This window comes from Lathamus discolor, chromosome 2 (assembly GCF_037157495.1).
Source record: "Lathamus discolor isolate bLatDis1 chromosome 2, bLatDis1.hap1, whole genome shotgun sequence".
Classification (NCBI taxonomy): domain Eukaryota; kingdom Metazoa; phylum Chordata; class Aves; order Psittaciformes; family Psittacidae; genus Lathamus; species Lathamus discolor.
In genome coordinates this window covers 11,188,181-11,209,491 of record NC_088885.1, presented here as the reverse complement: position 1 = coordinate 11,209,491, position 21,311 = coordinate 11,188,181, and the positions used below count along the sequence as shown (strand labels likewise).

At 40.1% G+C, this 21,311-nt stretch overlaps 1 protein-coding gene and 1 long non-coding RNA gene across 11 annotated transcripts in view; one reads left to right on the top strand and one right to left on the bottom strand.

The window, feature by feature from the left end:
• The window catches only part of LOC136007667 (uncharacterized), a 282,089-nt gene that overhangs the window by 162,059 nt on the left and 98,719 nt on the right, over positions 1 to 21,311 (top strand). For 2 of the 9 annotated variants that reach the window (XR_010609799.1, XR_010609800.1), the window contains exon 2: positions 1,220 to 1,294. The exons of the other annotated variants lie outside the window; for them this stretch is intronic. This is a non-coding gene — a long non-coding RNA (uncharacterized LOC136007667). The remainder of the gene's footprint in view (positions 1 to 1,219; positions 1,295 to 21,311) is intronic. 9 annotated transcript variants of the gene reach the window in all.
• Positions 21 to 20,196, bottom strand: INHBA (inhibin subunit beta A). Of its 2 annotated transcripts, XM_065665715.1 has the most exons (3): positions 20,131 to 20,196; positions 16,921 to 17,441; positions 21 to 6,205 (listed from the first exon to the last, which is right to left on the bottom strand). In XM_065665715.1, exons 2-3 carry the CDS (start codon positions 17,306 to 17,308, stop codon positions 5,319 to 5,321), a joined length of 1,275 nt encoding a protein of 424 aa, XP_065521787.1. In that variant the 5' UTR covers positions 17,309 to 17,441; positions 20,131 to 20,196; the 3' UTR covers positions 21 to 5,318. The 2 variants fall into 2 exon arrangements, with proteins under 2 accessions (XP_065521787.1, XP_065521788.1); XM_065665716.1 differs by lacking the exon at positions 20,131 to 20,196 and having other exon boundaries at positions 16,921 to 17,604.

Genomic DNA, 21,311 nt, shown 5'->3' with positions numbered 1-21,311 from the left:
ATAAAAACAAAATAGGCTTCATAATATCTTGGCTTTCATAATTTATATATATGTATATACATATATATATAGTTGTGTATGTATATATATACTGTAGATATATATATAATATGTATATATACATACATATATATATCTTCAACCCATCGTCAATGTATTGTTTTTGAAAGTATTTAAATACAAAGAAACCCATTGAGAATTAACACAGATTCACTATATCTCAAAAAATAAATAGCTATATAACCCAGAAGTGCTGTTTGTTTCTGCCCATGAAAACGTTGCTTATAGTTGTTCACAAAAGGTCAAATTACAATTTTATTTACTCTTACTGAAAACCCTTTTACTCCACATGTCCTGCAGTGAGAGCAGATGGGGAGTAAAGCTTTTTTCAGTGTAAGGAAAGTGATTAGCATCTGATTCTTATACTGATGCACACTATTGACATGAGGTTTAACTTAAAGAACTTAATCATTTCCATCACATCTCTTCTACCTACACTCCAGAAATAGATTTTGCTCACTTTATTGATGCTGACTGGTAACTTTCTAGGAAAGGAGACCCTCTGAAATCAACAGCATTGCTTGCAGAGTAAGGCACTATTCCGCATGAGTAACTACAGTCCATAAAAATTTTCATTTTGCACATAGACATTTCAGATGCCTGCACTTCTCTACCTCAGAGAAATTGCTGCTGGCCTCTACGTGGCCTTGTGGTGCCGTAGTTAAATGAACTTGATGGCTTAAATCTCAACTAAATATGAAAAAAGGAGATACAAATAACATGGTCTTACTTTGCAATGATTTGGTAGATGAGTTTTTCTATTAGAGTCAATGACAAAACTCCCATTTCATTTAGTTCTACAGTTTGGGGCCCTAGATCAGTATTCTGCTGTGACATATGAGTGCAGAATAATTATAAGCATCTGTAAGCATTTCCTTTTGCTAAACCCCAAGAATACAAATACGTTCAGCCCTCCCAAAAAAACATCTTAACATGCACTTCTGCCAGTTTCTTAGGTCTTATATCCAGTGTGCATCTGACTTGGAGAGGGGGGAAAGAACCAAATGTGGTCAATTGTGAAGCAGGAAGATTGTGGAGGTACTAAACAAATACATTTCTGTGATTAAACATATACTGAAAATACATTTCCAATATAAACAGGAAGTAGGTTATATGGAAAGGAATGTGTTAGTAGTTAAAAGCTTCTTTTATTTTTTAGGTTTTTGGTATCGTCATACCTGAAAGGAGAAGTAATTTTTGAGACTGCATGCCCTTGAACAACTGTTTAAATATGGTAACAATTTCTAATGCTATTTTAGATACATGCAGATTTAATTAAATCAAATTATCAGGGATGGGGTGTTTTGCTGGAATCAGTCAGTCTTGATTAACATCCCGATTTCTTATTTTATTTTATCATATAGTTTTTCATTTCCCTTTCTTTAAATAACTCTGACCACAAATCAAAACCCCATGACTGAATCTAGAGATTGGAGGGATAAACCTTTAAAATTTGTGACTAGCACACACACACAAATGAAAGCTAAAAAGCAGGGCTTAGGAACAGTTACTTCTTGATTTTTCTGGTTTTGGTGTATCTAGTATGAAACATGCTCACCATATCTGAAGTCTTACTTTCTTTCCTCGCTTAGAAGTTGTCTCAGGCTAGTTTCATCTTTTCCCCATTCACCACAGAAAACCTGCTATCAAACTCAGCATCGCACTTATTTTTAAAGAAAACAAGTATGATGCTTTGGCCAGGGAAATTGGGAGCTTAAACTTACTCTGATTGCAGCCAATGGGAGTTTTGCCATTGTTGTTTTAGGGGTAGGTGCTGGGATTTCAGGTCTCTAATGTTCTCTAACTGCTCACACTTGAGAACAGATTTTTACCATTGTAAGCCATCTCACCTGCCCCCCTTGCCACTATGTTCAGAGACCAACCATCATGCAAGCAGCCTGGTTTAAATAATTGAATTAAACAACGTTGGACATGGTGCCATTCATTCAAAATCCTTTCTCTCCCTTCACACTGCCCACAGCAAAAAGAACCTGTGATTCACCCTGGGTTACCTTTACTCATGTAAGTAGTTTTACTACTCTTGTAAGGAGACCAGTAGACATCAAAAAGTTGACATGAGTAAGGGTTTTGGGACAATACGCATCCAATATTAAGGCCAACTCTAACGCCCTAAAGTGAAATAAAAGGTACTCTCCTCAACAACTGTCACAGACTGTCCCTGCTACTGCTGTTCTAGAGCCTGGCTCTACTGCTAGAAAAATCAACAGCAATTCTGCCACTTGCTTCAAATGAAGCAGGGTCAGGAACTTGGTTTAAGTTATAAAGATAAATTAGTTGTGCATCTTTTTTGTCTTTTTTGCTATTTTTTTAGTTTTCCTACCAGCGTTTGGTATCCCTCCCATTCCCCAGGAAGAAAGCACAAAAAACCCCGAGCAAACTTCTGCAAATAATTTAAATCAGAAAGCCTTGATATTTTACAGAATACCTTTAGTGACAAATTTAGTGTTTACCCAATTCTTACCAGTTTTTAATGTGGTTTTTTGTTTGTTTTTTTTTTTTTTTTTTGCAAATTGCAAACAAGTCTGTAAAAAAAAATGCATTGTATAAAAAGTACATAAATGTATAACCCATTAGCTGTACTATGCAAACTAAATACTGTGGAATAAATTAGATAGAAAACTTAGCTATAAGCAGGTATGTTGATATCTATTCAACAGAGGAAAGGGCTTTTTTTTCTTTTTTTTTTTTTTCCTTTTTTTTTTCTTTTTTTTTGTTTTTAAATCTCTATCAATACATACAAATACGGACATGGGCCCATGCACACACGCATATGCACACACAGAGTACACTCACGCACACATGCACACACAAACAGTTTTGGCTGACGAAAAATGAAGGCCCTGATTACACTGTTAAACATGGTTCTCGCCATGAAGGTGCTAACACGCTATCCCTAGCCAATGTGACTGGGTTAAATTGTGCTATCTTTTTTTTCTTTTTCTTTTTTTTTCTTTTATTTGTATTTTTTTATATTTTTTACAGACCGTTTTCTCAACAAGGTGGGGAGCTGTTAGTGCTTCTTTCCATGAGAGGCATTTTGAAGCCTGACCCGTCAGAAGGCAGCCAACAGGGGCTTGGTCCTGCAAACCTGTGAGAGTCTGAAACTTCAGGCTCAGGGTTATCAAACTCAGTGTAAACAGGGCCTAATGGTTTCTCCCATTCCCTCTTATGATCTCCCCCTACCCAAAGACAAATGTAACTTTAACATTCTTTTAAATATGACAACGATAGAATTCTTTTAACAAAACAAAAAAACCTATCTATCTACCTATGCCCTATGGGTTGGACCCTTCAGGTTAGGTGTTGACACTGAAAATTAGGTCTTGCAGGCGACACGCAAACCCATTAAGAATTGTCATGTTAGAGGGTGGTGGTTGAGCCAGCCAGTCTTTCACAGAAGACTGCATTTCAAACAGCAATCCTACCACAACTGCCATTCTCTGTATATTTGCAGGGGCGATGGTGGGCAAGGCCCAAAGCTGCTTGCAATTTCACATCAAGACTTTCTAAGTGTACACCAGCACTTGAGGTTTCTCTCACACGAATGCCATTTTGAACACGTAGCCTCCCATTTGGTAGTAACAAACAATCTTTTAACATACTGTGCTTTGCACACAAACATTCATTGTTTTAAGAACATTAAAGTGAAGCCAGAAGTGCTTATACTTTGTGTATACATACATATATACATACAGAAATATATACATATATATATGTATATCCCTTGTATGAAGTTGTTTCCCAGCAATGCACAGTTGCTGTGCATCAGGGACAAGTCTTAGTGTTGTACATGCAAAAGAGTACAATAATGCTTAGATGGGCCTCGGATCCGAGCACCTTGGATCCAAATCCCAGGGCTTTTCTGGGCTTACTTCAAATGGCAATTTTCTGTTGAGGGTACTATTTGAATTTAAATGGTTAACAGATATTCTAGCCTGAATGTAATCAACCCACTGACCCTTAATTCAAACCCTAACTTGTTACGGGTGAATGGTACCAACCACAAAGAGACTTTTTAGAGGCTTGCACAAATGTCTTTGGTGTATGTGTCTATTCGTTTTAAGGTACAAAATAATAATAATTATTATAATAATAAAAATAGCTATTTTGTGTGCTGTAGCAGTTCTTGTATAGCTCACAATAAGTGCAGCTCTCAACCCCTCCCACACCCAACCACCCTCCCTTGCAAATATTTGTTAAATAAGGATTAGACAGGTCAGACACCATTGTAGTGCAAATAGTAAACGATTAAAAATTTCTTTTTTTACAAAATATAGAAATGTTTGGCTCCAGTAACTGGACAAACATGTTCCTTTCAAGTATCTCTCACTGAAGAATTTTTGTTTTTTAAAACAAGTTACTTCCATTAAAAAAAAAAAAAGTCTCTCTGGTTTGTCTTTTTTTGTTCATTTTTTTTTCTTTTTTTCTTTCTCTCGCAGGTAAACAGTTTCAAACCAACTAGGTTGCATAGTTCTAATGTTGTAAGCACCTTTACAAAATGTAACTTTAATTCTTTCATTCGTTCTCTTTTTTTTTATTCTGTTTTTTCTTCCATTTTTCTTTTTTTCCTTTTTTCTTTCTTTTTTTTTTTTCTTTTCTATAAATGTAGTGCAGAAGATGAAGGTGTGTACACCTGCACAATATTGTCCCTTTACCAATGTTAAGTATATGCATGTGTATAGTGTCTGTACGTATAGAGATATGTATCTAAATACATAGCCATATGTATATACACACAAACACTACACACCTACTCAGTTCCTCGGTAAATTTGGGGGGAAAGTGCCAGTGAATGTAGTGTTCATACACATGGCTTTTCAAGGAATTTAGTTGGACTTAGTCCAAATTGCTGCAGGTTAGATGAGCTGCTACCACGGCTTGAACTGATGGATAACTAAGGGAGGGAACAGAACTCCCTTAGTAATAGCTAATGTTTAGTATACTATGTAATAAGATAAGGAGCATACTGAAAGGAAGGGGAAACCCCCAACCCATACCGCCATTCAGACGTTATCTCATTCAAGCCCAGGTTCATGAAGCTTTCTTCCTTTTTATAGCTGAAGTCTCTTCTGATCCTCCACAAGTCCTTTTTTTTTTTTTCTTTTCTCTCTCTGTTTTTGCTTTTATTTCCAATTATAGTTTCATTCAAAAAAGGTTTCACCATGTCTTTCCTCTTCTTGGGCTTTTGATACATTTTATTCTCAACTTAATGAGAAGGGTCTTGCACACATGCGCATCTATGAGCAGCCACACTCCTCCACGATCATATTCTGTATGTCTTTCTTAATGATGTTCTGACCATCGTCGTAGTAGAGCATGGACATGGGCCGCAGCTTGGTGGGCACACAACATGACTTGAGGTTGGCAAAGGGGCTGTGGCCCCGCATGCGGTAATGGTTGATGACAGTGGAGTGGAAAGATAATGATGAACCAGATGTGCCTGCTATATGGCTGGGGCAATCTCCTTCACAGTAGTTGGCATGATAACCTGTAGGTGCAATGATCCAGTCACTCCATCCTATGTCTTTGAAGCTGACAAAGAACTGCTTCTTGCAGCAGATGTTGACTTTGCCATCACACTCCAGGCCTCGTCTCCGCCTCCTGTGCTGGCGGTCCTCTGAGTGCCGGGCAAGCATCATCAGGAAGGGACGATGTGATTGCTCCTTCTCCTCTTCTCCTGTGAATTCTCCAGCTTCCTTTTCTTTCCCTTCCCCATCATCTTCCTTTTTCTTCTTCTTGCCCAATAGCACCAGGCTGGCTCCAGTCTCTTGGCACAGGTCACAGGCAATCCGCACATCCAAAGAGTTCTTGCCTTGGTCCAGGAGTCTCTGGACACTGCTGGAGACAGGGAAAATGTGCCAAGTGCTCTTACGGGTGTCCACTGCCTTCTCCGAAATCAAAGTCTCACTCTTTTCACCTTTCAGCCCCCCATCCTCCATATCTTCTGCTTCTTCAGGGTTCCCTTTTGGCTGCCGCTGCTGTTGAAACAGGCGGATGGTGACTTTTGTCTTGCTTCGGTTGGCCTTGGAGACCTTCAGGAAGAGCCACACTTCAGCATGTTCCACCACCGATAATTCACTGCCTTCCTTGGAAATCTCAAAGTGCAACATTTTCTTGGCTGAGCCTGATTTGTTAAATGGAAATAGACAGGAAGAACTTGTTAGTATGTCTGCTTTCATGCTGTAAAAGACAATTCTCTTACTTGTCACCACAGGCATGAAGTTCCCGAGGTTTCCTACTTGGCTTGTTAAATTTTTAACACTCTTCTGTTCTAACCTTCCTTCACCTCATCCTCTCCTCATTTTGTCTTTTGTGAAAATGCTCTCTTTAGAAAAGTGTTTATTTGCCTGTTGTTTTCCAGTATCTTATTTTAACCAAATCATATTTTTTATGGTGATGATATAGCCATTTATGTAAAGCATCTCATGGCAAATCAGCATCAGTAGCTACTAAGTGTGCATTTGCCTACGCTGTCTTTGTGATCCCTGTTAGCTGAAAGGTAGCAATGTGTTTATGACAACATGTATCTGTTGGCATGTATAGTCATGGTGCATGACTATATGTACCATGCACACACAAATCTGTGCCTAATAGCTCAAGTTAAGGAGTGAGTTCCAGTCCTGATGATTCTTTGCAAATGATGTAGGAATGGGGTCTGCCCTTTCTCCCTCTGTGAAATGCCATTCTTCATATGCATCTTAAAATGAATTGTAAATCTCAATTGTTTCAAAAGCAAAGAAATACTAAAATATGAGCCTCAGCTTTGAGAGGTTTGCAGAGTTATATTGTAAAGAATTGCAGAATTGCAGCAGGCAGACTCTTCATCCTGTGAGATGTCAGCTGTAGATCCTGTTCTTAATTTAACACACTGTACTCGCTGTGATTATAGTAATGGTGAATACACTGAGAAATGAGCTAAAGAAGTGTATAATTATAGGGATGGTTCTCTGGCATAATTGTATCAACTTGCTGAGATGTCATGATGATGATTATGATGGTGAGGAGGTGTTTCTCTGATACAGAGCTCATATCCCTGGCAGAAGTTGGAATGAATAATGAGGGCTGTTTAATGATTTGATCACTAGAGCATGAAAAAGTTAAGAGAATGAATTAGCTGGCAGGTGGTGGTGGTATTTTATTTTTCTCTCTAAGAGAGGTACTTTTCTATTTTCTTGACAAAAGAAAAAGCCATGTTGGCATCTTTTGTTCTTTCTCAGCATGGAGGCCAGGATGAACTGGGGTCACAGATTTGAAATTTACAGGTATCTGACCCTGGTGAGACAGAAACAGTATTCATAATTATCAATCTGTCATTGATACTATCCATGAGCTACCCACGGTTGTTGATCTGATTCTCTGGCGCAGTGGTTCTGCTTGTCAGGAAACCAGAACTTTGCATGCAAAAAAGGGCAAATGGTGATCAAAAATGAAGTGGCTGGATGTGCACAAGAAAAATGGCTCTCGCGGCAGCAAGGTTCTCCTCCTTGCTTTCCCATTGCCACTAACCACTAGTACAGGCTCCCTGACCATCCTCCTGCTCCCCCACTTTCAGGTGAGACAGAAGTGGGTCAAAATGACAAGAGACATCTGTCCCGTGTTCACTTGCAAATTAAAGAGTTCCTGGTTTCTAAAGGCAGTAGGCAGTGCTGCCCTTGAGCTACCTGTTGCTTTCCTTCTCTGTGAAGTCCTGGCACTGACACTTTCAGCTTTCCCTGGTGGCATTCCCAGGTCAAAGAGACAGACGTCTTTGAATTACAGTGGCCAAAGGGCACAGCGTTTTGTTTTTGTTTTCCCTCTAAGTGAGAGTGTGAAATTGTAGACTGTAACTGTCACTGAGATAGGGGAAACACATGGTTTGTGTTAACTGCTTCTCACAGGCTTTGCTGATGCCAGTCTCCAAAATGAGTTACATTCATTTCTCAGGGAGCTATATGAACCAGTGGGACTGTGCCTTAGAAAATGAAATGGCATATAGGAAAGGAAGTGGCTTATAGAAAAGACAGAGCAAGCTGACCAGTCCTGTGAGGCACAGTGGAGTTACTGGTTTTCTATTATTTTTTAAAATAAGATTAATTCAGTAGTGACTGAAAGTTCATTGGTCAGCTCTTACCAGCTAACATTTCCATTCTGGAAATGAAACCATGGCAAAGCTGCCAGCTGTGTTGGAGCAGAGGGCAGGTAATAAGCATTAATCCCACTCCAGCCCAGGTTTCAGAGCAGGAGCAGATGTACCATGACATCCCTCCGGTCCAAAGGAAGTCTGGTCCAAGAGGCTGGTTGCCCTGTACATACGGGTATTATAAAAAACATACAGATGTTCTCTTTGAGAATGGATACTTCTAAAGGCCTGCAAGGATCATCCATACAGCCAGTGGCTTCATTCCCCCAAACTCTCCGTTCTAAAGCAAGCTTCTAATTTTAGATTATCCCTTTCTTTGGCACAGACCAAATAAACCCTTTCTGAGCGGGACCTAGGCTTCAAGGGAACCTGAAGGCAGGTCACCTGCCAGGACTGGGTTGCTACCTTCAAGACTCTCCATCCAACCCCTTCTGCTTGCTGTCCCTACCTAAGAAAACCTTGAAGAGGGGAGAAAGATGGTTTAGACCAAGCTTCAGAAAGTGTTTTCTAGCACCAGCAGCCTCTTCCCAGCTGCCGTCTTTCCCCAGAGCTCACAGGCTGGTGCAGGGCACAAGCCTATATGGCTGGGAAGTCCAGAACTAACCCTGTGTTCCTGAGGTGCCAAGCTGGGCACAGACAGCAGTTCTGGCACTAGGAAGGATCCTGTGCATGAGCAGTTCCACTGTGCTGGGCATGGACATGGAAAACTGGCCCAGTTGTGCTCAGGAGAAAGCAGGTCAGGTGTGCAGACTTGGGCAAGAAGTTATAAGGCCCATCTTACGGAAAGCAAAGCCAGACAGCTCTGCATTACATAATAACCTAATGCTGTTAAGTGGTAATGCATGAGATACCGTGTTCTGTCATTTCCATGCTAATGGGAGTGGAAAATAGTTACGAAGTGACCTATCTCCAACAGATATGCACTGGACAGGTAGTATAAAGCATGTCCTTATACAGGGATAACAGGTTCCCTGTAGGTTGTTAGCTACAGTAACAGCCTCTCTGGATGTGGTTTAGCTATATCTTCACTCACGAGTGGTTGATTCAGATTCTAAAGAAAAAAAAGATGCAGGAAGCTTATATAAGCCTAATATTTCTGGACACAACAAAAGCCTGAGTCCTCAAACCTGCATAGCTAATAAAAGGGTTTATAGCAATTAAAAAAACCTTTCCCTTTCACAGATCTTTTTAGAAGGAGACTGGAAATGGTGCAAAGTTTGGGATAAAAAGCATGCTTTCACATCAGGAAAAAAACCGAAGCTTTTCTGAATTCTCTCCACATTCACAACTAGTTTGTTACGATCACACAGCACAAATGGTATGAATCCTGCAGTCTTTACGAGGTCACTATGCTCAGACAAGCTTGTTTTGAAATCAGAGCTTGGCCTGTGCTAAAGCTGAATTGAGATCTCTGGATCTGGCTTATTTTGACTACACATTCGCTTTATAACAGGATCTTTATTTCCAAAAGGTTCGGTGCTACAATAAAATAAATTCTTCAAGTGTTCTGAGACAAAAATAAAAAAAAAAAAATTAAAAAATCACTGTATTTAATTTTCTCCAAATATTGCTTAGGAATTTAGCAGTCTTTCCTTTTTGGTCTGAGTTAATGACCAGGTTCAAAGCTTTGGAAATATATACTGTTCATCTAACTGAAAGTAAAGAGGAGACCTTCCTGAAAGTCAGGGATGGTATTGCTTCCATAATTACACTTTGTTTATCCTCTTGTCCTGCCTTTTCATCTGCCACAGCTGATTTGCAAGGGTCTTTTTCCATTTCTAATCATCCTGCTCCTCCTGCCTGACTCCTGTGGAAAGACCCACAGCCCAACAGTGGTAATGCCTTCATCACTTCCATGCTCATATAAACGGCAATGTCAACAGCTTGTATTGTTATCATAGCAGAAAGCAGCTGAAAAAGGAGATGAGGGATTACTTTGGGCCCCCTTTGATTGCTTTTCCTCATCTCCCCTTCCCAAAGCCTTGGAGAGGGCACCTCTCTGCTTTATTGCCGAGCAAAGTCCCTTCCAGCAACAGGGCTGTGACGCCAGGGGAGCAGTCTAGCAGCGCGAGTGACACCAGCAAATGCTGTGAGAAATGGTTAAAAATACAAGCCCTAAGAAGTAATGCATATATGGTAAAAGGTTTAATGGAAGGAGTTACTGAATGGAAAGAAAGTGTAGCATCATATATATAGCATGAGAGTTTGCTCGTATCTGCTTTTCTCTTCAGTGGTGCTCGCACACCTTTTTAGGAGAGAAACCTGAATATGGAAGCAGAGGGGAGCCTGCACAGGTACCTCCTCTCTGCCTCTGGAAGGGGCTGCTCAGGGCTGCCAAGTGGCAGTTGATGATGGGCATGGAGGGACTGGCAGGGCCCTTGCAGAACACTGGGAGCAGCTGGTGTGCAGCAGCTCATGATGGGCTCACATAGCTTGTGCTGGGCTGCAATTTGCAGCAAGATTCAAGATTGAGCCCTGCTAGTTCAAGCTGTATTCATAGAATAGGTAGGGTCTAGACTGTACAATTAAGATCTTTGGGGGGGGGGGGTGTAAAATGCTAAGATACTTAAAATTACTTTTTTTAACCATATGCTGTTAAATGATTAAGGCTGTTTTTTTCATAATGAAAGTGATTATCCTTTCTGACATTATAGCATGACTTATTCTTAATTTCTCTTAATAGACAGTATTTAAATTTTCCTTTGAAAAATGCTCTCTGTGTAAGAAGGTGCTGTTACTTTAAATTTCCATGCTTCACTAGTGCTCAATTTTAAACCGTTTTTACATTATACTGTAAGTGAACTGTTTTTCCATACAAAGCAAGCTTTTTTTTCCCCTTTTTTAGTTGCTAACTTTACTACTGCCTATGTTTAGATTTGGGGGAATTTGTACTGCATGCCAATCTGTAATTACATTCAAAAGCATCCTTCTCTTCACTTCTCATTTCCGTTCCCCAGGAGACAGAAAAAAATAGGTTACTAGAAAGGTTCCTCTAAAGAGAGTGAAGAGAAGAGCATGGTTATTGAGAGATAATTGCTCAAAATGTTTACTAATGAGTGACCACTAGAGTTAGATGAATTGTTCATGGCGTAGAATTTATTCAGTGAATTTAGCACTGTTATCGTCTGGCAATTATCCCCTAGGCAGACTGATTATTACCAATGAGTTATTACCATGATTAGACAGTGGCCATATCTGTGAATGCATTTCAGCCTATGGATAGCTGGCAAGAGATTTCTTCTAACTATTCATCACCCCTCATATGTGACTGGTCATCCAGGTTATGTGCTTTCGTTCCTGCTCCCTGACTGGTGCCTCTTACAATGGGAGGAGCAATTATGACACAAATTCCAAACACCTTATCTTTATATTCACATGGCCTTTGCTGCCAGCAAAAGGAGATTTTTGTTGCAAGAAAAAATAAACCAAAAAAGAAAACCAGGAAAAAGAACTACTCCCCAAGCATTCGCAGGGGGGGAAAGCAGCAACAACCTCATTTAAATACCTCTTCTTGAAAAGTTAACCCAAAGGGGCATTGACAAGGTCATTCAGAATGTGAAATAATTCAGTTCTGGTGAACCTTGACTCTCCTCTGCTATTTTGTTAGGAGGGAAGCACTTTACATCCCCAGCCTTGACTTCTTTCCAAATTGAAAGCCCTTCCCCCACAAGGCTTTAAATATTTAGAAACAGAAAAGGTGTTTGTTTGGTTGAAGTTTTTTGTTACCTGATTTTTGCATTTACATCTAAGATAGCGCAAGCAAAATTTAAGGTCACTTTCACCGATAATATATTTCAAGGTAAAGACAATATCAAGACTTTGTCTTTCATGAAAGACAGCATAATTTTTTCTTGTATATACTTGTAATAATTTGTTGTAAATCCTAAAATTAAGTGGATCAGAAGCTGCCAGTCTGTTTTCATCAAAATATTCAATTTCTGTGCACTAAGGCCCAAATCCCAAGCCCAGTGAAATGAATAACAAAACTTTTAATTGCTTCCAGTAGACTTCAGTTTCAGTACTAAATTAGTCTGACAAAGCTCTGTGGCATTAAATAAGATTGCCTTTTCATACCCATATAGACATATCTAGGTATAAGAACTCCTCAGCAGGAATCATGTACACATAAGCAGTGTAGAGAAATCCTGCACACAGGAGAGCACATGAATGCACACACTTATCTGCAGGAATCTATTCATATTACATTGGTACAGGTACAGCTACATGGGTATACAAGCATGTCTTGGCATAGGTACACTTGTGCTTATCCCTTCCCAAATCTTTGTTCGTGAAGTCAAACCATCATCAACTTGTGCTTATACACACATGCAGGCAAATCCATATTCATATTCCCAACTGCATGTGCATACAAAACTGTGTGCACGACTACACAGAGAGATGGACACATACAGTATTTTCTGTCTCTCAGGTATCTTTTTCTAGACTGGTTCCCATCTTCTCAGACTCCTCTGTGTGCTCTCAAGTTATTCTCAAACCAACCAACCTCCCTCATCACATTTTGGTACAATGAAACAGATTAATACAGATGGCTTTCTTCTTCTGGAAGTAACTTGCTTTCATTTGCTAAACTTAAAATCTTTGATATAGTATGCCAAAGGGGAAAAAAAATCGAGGGGAAATAGGCTTGTTTTCTGAAAGCCAAGGAGACTGCATTAGAAAAAGATGTGAAAAAATCAGCTCAGATGATGATTCACGGTCACATTTCTCAGTATCTTGTAAAAAAATAATAATGATCATTCCTGATCTCTCTAGGTTTCCAGAACTTGTAGCATCTATCAGTTTATCTTTTTCCTTTTTCCCTTTGCCTGTTTGCTTCCTGCGTTGTTTTACTTGCAGTCTCCCACTCTAGTGAATCTTTGCCCTTTAAATAAACTAGAAGAGAGAAACGAGCTCCACTCGGAGAAGCTAGATAAGCATAAGGATCTCTGGGATTCAGGATCTTATTAGGTAAAATAGGAGCTTGCAGGAAGGTTGCCTTGTGTGGAGCAAAAAGCCTTTGGAGTGTGCCCTCTTGTGGCCATTCTTTATTCAGCACGAATACCTGTACCATTACATACGTACATTTTCAGCTGCAAATTGATTAGATTTAAATGGGCATAAGCAAACCATCCTTTTTTTCCTTCCTGAACTGCCATCCTAGAGGAGGTACCTTCCTGGGAAAGGAGTGGGTGTGTGTATGTATCTGAACGTGAAGGTAGGCATCTCATCATCAAGTCAGCTCACCCTGAGTTCGGTATGAAGTGATACAGAAAGGTAGAATCGGACTAAGTAGCAGACTTGTCTTTTTTCTCCCTGACAGTTCTCCTAATGGTAAGCCTTTGGATTTCAGTATTTCCATCCAGTAATTCCTATCACCTTCTCGGGGGCTGATGTTAGCAACCCATTTCATTGGTAGTTTAGTTGCCAGGATCAAATTCACTTGGCAAAATCCCAGGTCTGCCTGATAAGCTATCTATTTAACATAAGGAAAGAGTTAGTAGCCAACCATATTTTATGATCATTTGCTATCTCCGTTATAGAACCTGTTGGATTTGCTTGTCACAAAATTATATTGACCCCTCTTCTCAAAGGACTATTTTTAAGACCTTGAAGTAACCCACAGAGCTCTGGCACAGCTACCCACATAGCAGAACTAATAGAGGTTAGTAATCTTAGTCTGATATGCAAGTAGAAAATAATTCCCATGTTTTACTTGTAAGAGTGCCAAAGGACAGTAGGGTGCCTTTGTAAACTTTTGCCCAATACTCGTGGTCATTAGTTTTGCAAAGATCTGCCCGGATTTGTTAGCTGTGAAAACTACCTGCCAACTCTTTTTCTGGTTTCCTGGATGTAACTACACCTGTGCTTCACTGCAGGTAGTTCACCCTCTAATCGTCTGAAGCCTGTGTTCCTTTGAATTTTGGTCTGTTTTAGAAAACAGCAGTCTCAAGCCAGAGCCACGTGCACAGGGCACTGTTTGTTCATTCACTCAATTTCATTGTATGTCTGAGGATACAGCTGATGAAAGATGGAAATACTACTTTTTTATGAAGGCAAGTAGTAAATGTGGCTTCTGAAGGGTAGGGAGAATGGCTGGTTTATGTCAAATCATACCCAAAGGAACAAAAAGCCTAACGTCTTATTTCTCTTTCCACAGACCTTTATTTGATACAATGTGAGATGTTTCCATTCATTTTCACTGATTTCTTATTGCCCTCTTTCGAGGCAGAGTGAGTTTCACATTAAAAGCAGGAAGAACATTGACCTGACTGGGAGAGGAGCACGTTTATCCTCCTGTTTGGTCTTTTAAACTTATCCATACTCTTCCCAGTTCCCACACAGGAAAAATGGGGACTGTCCATGTGGCTATATTTTATTCCTATCTTCAACTCACACTTCCTATATGTCATGTCACTTTCCTGCTTTTTGCCTCACTTTCCTCAACAGGAAAGTAATACTGCTTTAATATTTTACATGTAATACTGCTAGTGCATGAGTGGGAGAGATCCCAGGTAGAGCATACTTAAGTTGCTGTATTATTGGCACCTGGAAAGCGTGGTAGATCCTCTGATGTTAGCAGGACACTGGATGCAAATGGCTATGGATGAAAAATATGTTTTAGCAGTCCGAAGTTACTCCCGAGAGAGGAGTTATCTTTTCGATCGTAAGCCCAAACCCCAGAGCTCAGTTTCTAGGTGCTAGTTGCTCCTCCCTCCTCTCAGATCAAAGTCTAGCAGGTTTAGGAAAAAGGGCTAGAGCAGCCCTCTTGCCTTGGCTTCCAGAATGGGCTTAGTGAGAAGGTGGAGAACAGCAGCAGGGAAGAAAAGGCATGGGAACACAGCAGATGCCCCTGTCCTTCAACTCCATAGCATCAGTCTCCTTAAATTAACCTGGCAGGCAGTGGCAGGACAACCCTATGTAAATCAAACTAAGTGACGTGTTAGTGTTGGGTAGCTTTTGGCGGGGGGGATCGGCGGATGGACTATTGGCCAGCGTGTGGGCAATGGCACGATTTTCACTGCTCACGTGGTCCTGAGAGCCAATGGCTTCAGGAGCCGCCGTTGGAGGGTGTCGTACTGAGTAGGCATATATCAAATTCCAAATTCCTTTGTGTCAGAGCTCAGGAGAGACAATAATGTGTTTACAAATGATTGGGACTCACACAGGGAAGAGAAACCACTGCTTATGCCATATGTGTTTCACTGTGCTCAGAGCAAGCTGCTGAAAACCAGGTGGGGAATCCGACTCATAGATAGCTTAGAGATTTCCTTGCTTTTAAAATCTCGCTTCTAAACTAACACTGAGCCACCCTTGCTTCTAACGACCTCTGGCATTGACACCTCCTGCCTGCTTTCTGAAGTGGAGGGGATGGAAAAACTGAAAAGCCTGAGCTTTCATACTGAAGGAACTGAAAATGTGTATATTGACAAGGACTCCAAAGGCAAGGGCTCCTTGTACAGCTGGAAATCGGACAGCTAGCAGGAATGTCTGCTCTTAAAAGCATGCACACTTCTTGTGCATGGCTTCCCTGCAAACAGAACATCTGAGTCAACAGGTTTTCAGGACTGGAAACTCTGAGTGTTGTCTTAATTGTTTATACTGCTGCAGCAAACTTTTAAACAAAAATGCTTGGAGTTCCTTTGCATACTTTGCCTACCATATGCTGTACCAAACAAAACAATGACATTCTTTTAAAACCGTCTTGGCAACAGGAAAAATGCTTTGGCTAGACAGCATCATAAAAAGTTGCTGTTAGTTAGATGATAGAGTTATTGCGAGATCCTGCTATTGATGCATGTATAAACATATTCACATATACTAACAGATATATGTGCACATACATATACATTGAATTCAAATGGGTTCTGGTCCTATTCATGTAGGAACAAGACAGTAAAGTACAACTTTAGAGCTGTTTCCTATAGGCAGTTGATGTGAGCCTGAAGCCATTACTTAGTAAATAGCTATATTCTGAGCTCTTACTGTATAAGAGTCAGGGAAAACAGAACTGTGAAAGACTAGAAAATACACCCTACCAAGGTTGCATTTTTTTGGCAGGAGCGTTTTAGGAACAGAATCTTTTTTCCAGTATGCAGAAGTCTGCATTACAAGTTGGATCAGCTACAGCAACTTGTCCGGTTCTATTGAAGTCATCTGACAGTCCCTGCAACTCTTTACTGCCGAAGATGCTGTGTTAAATTACAAAAAAGAAGAAAAAACCCACACAAAAAACCCTCTCACTTCTAAAAGTTAAAGCTGTTTCATCTGATTTTATAATTTCCACTGTATTTTTTACATGAAAGGGTTGTTTCCCAAGTAGTTTGCAGCTCACTTTCTATCTTGATAAACTCCCCAAAAGGCTTCAGCCCTTTTCCTTTCACCATCAGCTCTGCAATCCAGTACTTTGCTGCAAGTACTCTGGTTGCACAGGCACAGTTTGGAGGACCCCGCTGCAGCCTGACTTTCTGCTCAAGATTGGTTAGAGAGCTTCCTCCCTGTGTGGCTGACTATGCTTAGCAAGTGTAATCTGTAGCCAAGACTAAGAAAAATCAAATTCCTTCAGAGTCCTACCCCCCCCCCCCATCCTATTCCTCCTTCTCCCTTCCCCCAAGTCTCATCCTATAACCTTGCAGAAAACATTATTCCTGAGGAGAAGGAAAGAAGTTAATTGCAGTTCTGGCACAAAGGATATTTTACAGTTTTGTTTTTCAAGCACTCACCTGATTCCGCAAAGGTGATGATTTCTGAGGTTTGCTCCACAACTTCATTCATTTCAGCTCTTCTTCCAACATCATCCTCTATTTCCACATAACCATCCTCTCCCACCTTTCCCACATGGAGTTTTTTGATGGCATTTAAAAGTGCTGCCTTGGGCACCGGCTGGGTGATATTAGGTCTGTCCCTCAAGTGCAACATGTTCAGTATGTGCTTCTTTACTGCTTCCACCATCTCAGGCTGTGAGCTGGGCACATCCTTTGAGAGCGTGGCGAGGGCACATGATGGACAGTCAGTGACTGAACTGTGCCCCTCGGATCCTGGGGTTGGGGAACTCCTCACTATAATCCAGCAAAGCACCAACAAAAATCCTCTCTTCCAAAGCAAAGGCATCCTGGCAGCAAAAGTTGTTGTGATTCCCTTTTTAAAAGGCCCTGCTTTTCCTCCCCCTTCACGCACAGTTTTTTTGGGGCTGGTTTGGGTTGTTTGTTTGTTTGTTTGTTTTTCCTTCTCTTCAGCAAATTCTCTGGAACAAGAACCAAAAGTTTTCTGTGAAGTTTTGTTTGCAGGTTCCCTCTCTGAATGCAATAAGTGCTGTAGATGTTTGTGGCTGTCAGGGAGAAGAGTTCTGACTCTGTCTCAGAGTAGGAGAGAGACACAGAGAGAGGGAGAGAGAGAGAGAGGACGGATTGGCCTAAAGTGAGTGAGTGAATGAGAGAGGGAGGGAGTTTTGTCTGTGAGTAAAGGCTATGATTAGGAAGGGGGAGGAACAGGCAGGCTGGCTTCCTTATGCTCATTGCTCCCCTAACACACACCTCTCTTCAAATATCACTACTCGTGGTTTCTGCCCTCCCCCCTTTCTAAAATCTCTTTTCATTCCTGCAAATCTAATCTTTTTTTTTTTCCCCTGGGTTCCCCCCCCCCCCCCCCGGTTGACCCTCCTGGCTCCCCCCTGCCTGTCACACACACACCCCCCACGCACCTCCCCCCCCCCCCCATCCCCTTTTTTTCCCATTCCTTCCCTTTTTCTGTTGTTTAGGTTTGGTTGGTTTGTTTTATTCCTGCAACAGTATCACTGGCTTTAACTAAATAGAGGGAACATGAATGAATGAAAAAAGTGAAACCTTTTATTAAGGAGCACCTTGCTCTTGGTCCTGCCTGGTATAAGCAGGGATGTTAAATAGCTTGTGAATGAGATGGAAATGAGAGCAGGGGCTCTGAATATTTGGGGCAGAATCAGGAGAAGAGAAAAGATCTTTTCTGCTCACTTCTAAATGCTGGAGGTTATCAACACTGGCAAGAGATCTGAGGGGAGCAAAATAACACTGTTTGGAGGGCTATATAATACATGATACACTCTCCAGCTGCAATATGCAGTCAGGCACTGAAAGCCTAAGCAGGAGCTGGTGCAGCACTTTATCTGTGACATGCTAAGGTAGTGCCCGCGGAGCAGAAATATCCCTACTTCTCTGCTAGCCTGTGCCTAGAAATTCTCAGGCAGATATATTTAGGTTTGGGGTTAATCAAGTAATGTCTGAAAAATGCTTTGAAGGTGAAAAGTGTTACATGTCATCTGGCCAAATCATACTTGCTCCTGACTCAGGCAAACCCCTCATCGATGCCAATAATAATTCTCTCTGAGGGAAGGCTGAGTAAGATCTACATTTGGCCCATTGTTATTAGGAGGCACTTTTTTGTTTCATTCATTTAAACCACACGGAGCAATCATAACATTAGAATAAGACATCGGGAATGAAAAGCAAGCTAAAACACTGTGAGGAGCCTGAGTTTCCACCCGTGTTGGTAGACCCTTGCCAGTTCGTGCCCGTGTGGGTCTTGCTGTGCAGTGAAAAGGCATTCCCAGTGTCACTGCCATGACTTAATGTTGCCTGTGCATTCTGTAGCCCCTCTATTCTGTTCCTTACCTAGCAAGGGTGAAGTTAACAAACTCCCTCCCGCTGGAGCTTGGTAATGGAAAATGAGAACACTACAGCTGATAGACTCTAACTTCTGGGGTTCTTTCCCTGCAGACTTTAACTTGTACAGATTTTCTTAGAAGAGCTTCTGCTCTTTTAGTATTTACCCTCTTTCTTGTTTTCTTTTCATTTTCTCACACCTTTGTCTTCTCAGATGTGCTTACTTCCTACCCAGCAAATATTCCGCTTTCTCTATATTACCATCAACCACTGTATTTTAGTGGAAAGGAGTAATTTCTAAATATAAGCATTGTAAGGTCTCTGATTTCCATGAGATGACTACAGGCACATGGGCTGAGAGACAGGTAAGGAATTATAGTTAGAGTAAATGAAACACACAGAAGTAATTGAACAATCAACCAAAGTTTTACAAATGTTATATATTGCGAGTCCTTTTCAATTAAGCTCTTTTATAAGTCTTTCACTGTTATAAGGCATCCACAGTATACCGTCATCTGTGTTTTACTGACCTCAGTTGCTATACTGTTATATACTGTTACACTTATGGGTCTGTCAGCATTATAAACCCTGCAGCCATTCTTATAAACACATCTTTGTAACACAAACCTCGCTATAATACATCTAAATTTCTTGGATCTTGTGAACAGCCCAAAGTCTGTTGTAATTATATGAAGTCTGAAAGTCAGCTTGAAATAGAACTGAAAGTTTAATTGGACGAAAAAATAATTTCAGATGAAAATATGCAGTCATGATTAGATGTACTAACAGATGACATAATTAAAGGGGTTATTTATAGTTCTAATATAGCACCTATCCCAACAGTGTCTGATGAAAAGTAAGGGATAGGCATAAATCAATATAAAACACAGATAAGTATATTTGGGTTCTTGCTGTGGGGTATACATTGCTTGCCATATAGAACAGTTACACTTATCACAGACAATCTCTATTACATATAGGTATAGCATATTTTACTTGCATGCCATGATGATGACAGATTTAACATTAAAGCAGAACTTTCTAAACCCCACTGTTTTCTAAGCGAGTCTGCTGATACCGCTGGTATCTACTGCATTTGTACTTAACATACATAGATATATAGGTACAAAAATACAGAGTGTTCCAATAAATAGAGAAATAGTGGTTCAGACTGTTTCTATAAAATCACCTGAGCTGCAAAGCTCTGTATATGCATTCATTCAATAGACCCCTAACAGCATGCACAGGAATTAAAAGTTTCAATTTTAAAAGAAAAAAAAAACTGATGTAAAGTTTTACCTCTCTAGTCCTGACTCTCAGAAGGAGACTGCTGTATTGTGCATTAAGAACTGCTGAAGTTCCTCTTTGTGGTATTTATAATGCGAAGCTTTATACTGTACTTCTCATGTGTACACTCACATATAATGTCTGTCAAAAGTAAGTGGGCCGGATCACTGTGCTGGATTGGTTAATCCTGTTACATCAGCAATTGACTGTTTTTCCTGTATGAGACATACTTCTGGTAATTATCTAATGGAAACTCCTAATTGTCTAGCATGACAAAATATCGTGGATTCAACTTGTAGTGGTGATCTCTGTATCCATTTAAAGACTAGAACTTAAAATCAGACTGAAAGCAAACACTATGAGTCAGGAAGACACACTCCAACTTGTTTTATTGCATAGCTAGATATAGATATTATTAGATGTAGATATCACTGATTTAGTTCAAATACAGTATTTGCCAGATACTTAATTGCTAGTTTGCAAATTGTTTTCTTCTTCTTTCATACTTAAGAATATACCAGATAATCTATTTGCAAATTTGGATTCGTTTCAACTTCAGAAAAATGCATTTGATTAAGAATCCTTTTGCTGTGGATGAATTCTGTTTTAAATCAATCTTTGTATAAATACGTCCTTCTGTTAACTTAGGGATCCCTTTAAAGCTCTTAAAAATGAATCATATTGCTCTTGTCCAAGTCTCCTGGCTTCTTGACGTGTGGATTGCATCACACTATTAAAAACTGTTTAGATGTCTAAAAATAAGTTACGATGAATGACAGGTCACATTTTTTTGCAAGTGTGATATTAACACATGTGGAATCAAATAAAATGTAATTTTCATTCCAGTTTACATTTCATGAGGATCAGAAATCACTGTGCCAATTAGGCAGTACGAAAGTAATATATATAAGGTCAAAAGTAAATTCAAAATCCATCTCCTTTCTTGAACACACATAATAGCTGGCTTTTTGTGGTACCGTTTATGACAAATGGCATGATCATGCAGTCTTTACTCATTCAAAACACCCACTGATTACCAGAAAATCCCCATCCTTCAGATTTTTTTTTTGGCCTGAATCGTACTTATGATTGTATTTTTATGTCCTGTTGGTAATGTAACTTTAATCTGTCTTGGAATATGGCTGATCTGGATCAGGGAAGGAAGATTTTAAATTGTCAATTTACAGTGATAC